The sequence below is a fragment of the Arachis ipaensis genome, chromosome B09, assembly GCF_000816755.2.
Source record: "Arachis ipaensis cultivar K30076 chromosome B09, Araip1.1, whole genome shotgun sequence".
Lineage (NCBI taxonomy): Eukaryota > Viridiplantae > Streptophyta > Magnoliopsida > Fabales > Fabaceae > Arachis > Arachis ipaensis.
The window spans coordinates 80266980-80273241 of NC_029793.2; the positions used below are offsets into that span (position 1 = coordinate 80266980).

General features: G+C 36.7%; 1 protein-coding gene across 1 annotated transcript; it reads right to left on the minus strand.

Annotated features, from left to right (window-relative positions):
• On the minus strand, positions 1949-6261 carry LOC107617976. Its single transcript, XM_016319874.2, has 3 exons — positions 6133-6261; positions 3832-5651; positions 1949-2851 (listed from the first exon to the last, which is right to left on the minus strand). Exons 2-3 carry the CDS (start codon positions 5425-5427, stop codon positions 2459-2461), a joined length of 1989 nt encoding a protein of 662 aa, XP_016175360.1. The 5' UTR covers positions 5428-5651; positions 6133-6261; the 3' UTR covers positions 1949-2458.

Here is a 6262-nt window from a genome sequence, read left to right on the forward strand (position 1 = left end):
GAAATCATTTGAACCATCAAATTTATCCACTTTAAATTTTGGTACCAACATCTTGGATCTGAAACCAAGAATAACTCTCCGTTAATAAAGAATAACTCTTTTCTGATGTGGAAGATTAGATAGTGTTGCAACCACAAAGCATACTCAAATTTAACTTTATCCTGAAACCAAGTGACTCTGATATCACTTGTTAGGGATAATCAGAGTTAGGTACACTCCTAGCGTATTAAACACTACGAGCATGAGTGGAAGCGCACCAAAATTGACATAGAGTATCTCTAGTAATTACAGCAAACAAAACTGTGGATGCTGTAAAATCGTACAAGTGAACAATAACTGTACAAGTGAATAATAACTGTATAGGTGATCAGTATCCGTACAAGTGAATAGTACCGCACAATGAACAGTAAAATATGTACTATTTCAGAATCAGAATAACACCCTCAATCTAATGTGAAAATTTCCAAAATTGTCGTCACGGAAAAAACTACAAGCCAAACTCTGAAAATATCCCCTATATTTAATCGTAATTATAATATAGTGTGATCACAGTGGACATTCTTCTACTATAATTTGTAGTAACTAATGAGCACTAAAGAGTACCTAAAATCTAGTGTATCTTTCTCACAACATTCCGATTTTATATCACATTCTCAACAATATTACACTCACTAGAAAGTAGCTCACTAAATGTAACAAGCAAAAGAAGCTAATGTTGTTTTGTTTTGCTTTGCTACTTCACTTCTCTGATTATTTGATTGACTCTCCTTGGTGTTGATATGTCTTCCATTTATAGGCAAACCCGAATTCCCACATGAATCCATCTACAACTCTCCAACTAATTCTGATTTCATTCAAATTTTCCTTTGAATTTTGATATATTGAAAACCTCCAAAGTTGAAAATAACAATAGCTCTTTATATGTACTTAGGATTCACTCACAAACCCTTAGAAAAATACTAGTACAAAATTATTTGCATAATTAATTTAAGTACGCCTCTATATATTGAAAATTTATCATCGTTTTTTGATACTCAGTTCACCTTTCTCTTGAGTATCTTGTACTTATCGACTAACAAGAAAAAGTGGAATGAAAGAAAAGCGAGTTGAGTTAGATGTAACAGAAGGATATGAATAAGAGGTGTTGGAAGATCATCAATGCCGAAGAAAAGAGCAGTGTGATCGAAGACTTTCTTGGAAGAAGAGGATGATGGGGAAGAAGAGTAATAGGTGTGAAAAATGAATGAAAGGGGGGGCACAACGAACATTTTAATCCGTTTCTTTAGTTTAAAATTATGGGGGAAAAAAACACTTTTTTTTCACAATTTTTTTATATGCAAATATCTCTTTTGGTATTTTTTTCTTTTTTTTTTTTTACGGTATTTGGTAATTGCTAGTTGTTAAAGTGACTTCTACTCGTCAAAAAGGAATTTTCATCACAAGTATTTTCTTTTATTTAGGATAAAAATTCCCCCTGAATTTTTTGTATTAATTTTAGTTTGATCAACATGTTGTAACTTTTTTACTGTTAAAACATTTTCAATTACCATAAAACATTTTCATTTACCATATCCGAATTGAAGATTTTAAGAAGAAAATGGATATTGAATTATTTAAAACTAACTAAGCGCGGAAGCTTTATAATTTGCTCATTCTAATATAAAAAACCTAATATACATCTGTTATGTACTTTCTTCTCATATTCAAGTAATAGCTAATTGAAATAACAAATCAGTTTTAAATGATAATTAGTATATGTCCTAACAAATACATTAATTTGAAAATTTCATATAACATCGCTCGACAATAAAACATCTCTAGCTTCGTTTTCAGATGGGCAGAGAAAACAGGATACACACATTTCTTTAGAGTTGGATAAGGAGTTGCAATATAGCTGAAGGGAGCTTTGGATTCTCCACTTTGGAAGAAGGACAAAAGAGATGAGAAATAAAAAAGAAAGATTCAACCTATCATAACAAGAAAAGAAAACAGAAGTGTTCCTGTAATTCAATAATTTGGATACAATAATAGTTGAACAAATTTTACTACAGCAAAGTCAGTTTGACAAAATAACCAAAACTTGAGGATACAACAGGAAGACTGAAATACAACTCACAAAACTGCAAAGTCAATAATCGTCGATACAGATGTAGATACAAATATTGATATGCATGGACTCTCTCTCTCCTCTTCAATTTCAAGTTTTCAACTCGTGTGGACAATACAAGTATACAACAATTTCCGGATGATTAGAGCTCTCTCTTCTTAAGCCAATACTGCGACAGGGAAAAGCACACAGGCACCCTATTGGAATGAGAAATAATTGGTTGCCTGAAAATCTTGGCAAAGTCTTCGCGAATTAATCCAATGTGGAAAGTAAAGTCAGCTGTGCACAAAGACTAACTTTTTCGGCAAAGATGATCAAAGCAACAATTACAGAGACACCATGCTATTATTATTATTGTTGTTCTTCCACATTCTCACTGCCTAGATGAACTCCATCTCCTCCTTTTGCAGCAGTTTGCTTCTTGTGTTTCCTGGTTTTGGCTCTCTTAGCTTTCATTCGCCGTTTCCGCTCATTGGCATCCACCCATTTGTAGTCTGAAGGTATACTGAAAGGGTCCACTTCATCCTTACTATACCTGTGACTATCAGTGTCGATGGTTGGTGTGCCGCGAGCTCCTTTCATCCATGAAATCCATGAAGAAGACCCCTCGGATTCCTTAGATTTGGCATCCTGGAAGTATGCTGGGCTGGATAGTGGAGTAGAGAACTCCTCTGCTGGTTGAAGCTCCTCAAATTTTGTGAAAGTGACAAGGACCCGTATCGTCGGGACTATTGGGATAGCTACCTGAAGGGCAGTAACAAAATTATGGGCCTATGAAACACATGCATGGATGCAGAATACACCACAATTCATACCAGAAAATAACACAATATACAGCAACAAAAGAAGTGTGTGAATCAACAAAAAGGCATGTTACTATCGTAATAGCAACTTAATATATGAAGTATATTATAAAATACAAAAGACGTGTGTGAATATTTAACCAACAAACAAATTGTGCAATATATATCTGCCAACTTCAAACATGTCTCATATATGTTCAGGAGTTTCACTATTTTTTGATCCAGTAATTTAGCAGGAAAACTGTAATCATTCAGATGTAGATGTCCATTCCATTCAGGACACCAGCATACTCCTCTCTTGAATAAATTTAGAGAATAAATCTGGGTGAAATACGAAAAGAAATTAAGAAAACAACTGTAATTTGAATTTTTGTTTATCTGTGAAGAATTTACCATGCATTATATGTGACACCACAACATCTTCAGTAATGAAGTTACAAAGTTTAAGTTACACATTTGATAAAGTGATAATTGCTATTTCAGGAGAATTATCCATTTTTTTGTACATCAATAGACTCTCTTAGCAACAATTAACTATCATCACTCAGAGCCAGACAGGTAGAAATCTAATGTGACAGGATTCACAAGAAAATAATTTATCTCCCCTGCAAAACAAAAGATGACCGTCTCTCAACCCAAAAAGAAACGAAAATCTTTCAAGTTTCAAGGAGGAATAACTGTATTTAGATGAACCATATATATACACTTAACTACAAGAATTTGATACATTAAAATTCACTTGGGGAAAACTTATAACTATCATGTATAAAGAAACATGTGAATAAAGCATATATTATGCAGTTGTACCAAATAAACTTATTAGTTATTAGAAAAGAAGTTAGCAAACTGTAATCACAAGCGCACAGAGCAATAGTCTACAAAAATTTTAAGTACTGAGGGTTATACTGGAAGGTGAATTACCTTCACAGGAAAGGTTCCATGAGGAAGTTTAGTTGTCAAAAGTTCTCTGAGTCTCCTAATAGCCTTAACTTTGTTTGCTAAGATGTCAAGTAGAGGCAGAAGCTCATCTGTTTTCAAAGGGAAGTCTGGTGTTAACCACAAAACAGGCCTTAAACCCTTTTTGTACTCACTCTCACTCTTAAATTCGTTAGCTGCTCCTTTCTTCTTTTTCTTTTTATTGCTTTTATCCTTTCCCTTCTTTGTGTCCTCTGGGTCCTCCTTCTGAAACTCAGATGACGGCTTTTGCTGATCACCAGATCTTTGGTGGCCGCCAGCAGGACCCAGTGCTGAAAATTTCTTTGAGGTTTTTGGATCCTCAGGTTCATCACTGTTGCCTTTTGAGTTTTTTTTATTCCAACCAAACCAGCTCTTCTTGTCTTTCACCACTCCATTGGCTTCACAATTCTCATAGGAAGCTGCTGAAGCGTTTTCATGACCATCAAAGACTCCATTTTCCTCATCCTGACAAGTGGCATCATTGTTCCCCATGCGTAATGCAGAATCCAATTGCATTCTTTCCTCAGCAGTCAATACATCGTCATACTCATCATTGTTTTCTCCATTTACCATACTTTCTCCATCTTCCACAGCCAAAAGCTCTTCATCTGTCATAGCACCTGGAACCCGTCTTGACTTCACACTTACCATCACATGAAGCATGTCATAAACTTTTGCCTTCCAGTTCCCAACCATCTCAGTCTTCTCTTGGCGCCTCCAATTCAAATGCGGAACAAGCTCAGCCTGAGTAACATCAATACCCGGCCTATACATATTTGTCTGAGACATCAGTGAAACTTCATGAGCAACTTCAGCATCTGTTGGCTGGTTACCAGCTCCTTCCAAGGCATTGGTGATTTCTTTCTCCTTATGGGAAAGAGCAACCAAAGAGCCTGGTGGCAGAGTCAAATTGCCATTTTCTGAAGTATAGCCCTCTCCAAGGAACAAAAATGTTTGGTCTGATCGTTGTATGCGGAAGCCATCAAAACCTGCTAAGGTCATATCAGCACGGAGATTAGAACCACGCTTCCAAATTCGGTATGTATCTGAAGGGGCAATCCGACCAATAAAAGGAATGACAGAGCTCTCAAAATGGAAAGAAATCTCCATGTAAAAGTCACGGATACGAGCAGCAGAAGCAACAATCCGGGGAAGTCTGCGACACCATTTAGCCCAAGCCAGAGGTTGATAGTGCTTCGCAATGATCGCAGCAATTGCTTCCTCTCTGGTGCACACAGCCTCTTGGAGAGCACTCCAACCATTCTCATTCTGTAAGCTCCAATCAGCACCAGCAGCCATCAAAATATCAGCAGACACTGGATCCTTGATACGGACTGCAAGATGAAGAGGGGTCTCTCTACCAGGAACATCGCGGCGATCAATAACGGCCGATACCTCATCAGCTCGAAGCTCAGCATTCAGAGATTCAGCCTCTGTATTGACCTCGCCAGCCTTGGCAAGGCGGGGCAGTACAGAGACAATATATCTTAGGGCAGCATGGTCACGCTTGGCAACTGCCAAGTGAGCAGGACTATGAGCATACTTGGACAAATCTTCCATAGATCTCTCTCCCAACTCTCTCCCTCTATTCCTCTTCTAGGTCCCTACTATATAATCACGAGTGATACTGTTTGCTCCCATGGTTGGTAACTCTACCAGCTATAAATCAGAAATAAGGCACCCTCCACTCATACTTTTGCCTAAGCTTCAAGAACTGAATAACAATTTCAATTACAGACCACCAATAATGGGAAACTGCCAAGTGTATTCTTTGTTCAATTCCACTGTTAAAATGCCAGAAGCAATAAATGACTTAACAACAATAATAATTAAGAACACAAGTTAATTTAAAATTAAAAAGCTAGATATCCATTCCGAGCTACTTTTGCTCCGAAACCTTTTCAGATTTCAACATTTTGTATTTATGCTCCAGTATTTTGAACTTACACACTAAAAATCCTATTACATTAGCTGATCTTAAGTCCCATTCAAGGTAACTCAGAAAGCAGAAACCAAATCACCAAACAGTAACAGAACCAGACAGATTCGAAGCCTAAAAATCAGTTACCTTTTTGTCATTAAATTAAAAGATTCAATAAAAACGAAATTATACGAAAAATGATACATATACAAAGAAAGAAACGGACAAAAAAGCGGAAATTTCGCAAATTCGGGACTCCAGATAGCTAATAAATCGGGGCAAAAGATCAAAAGAAATCACAACGAAACAATTAAGCAAAGGGAATTAGCAAAGCAACAGAGTACCTGGGAAAAGAAATTGAACGAAAGAGCGAGGAGATTGAAACGGTTAGAGAGAGAAATTGGGCAACACTTCAGAGTTAGGGTTGAATTGAAGAGAAAGAAAAGAGTTTAGAGAGAGATATGGAGATTGGAG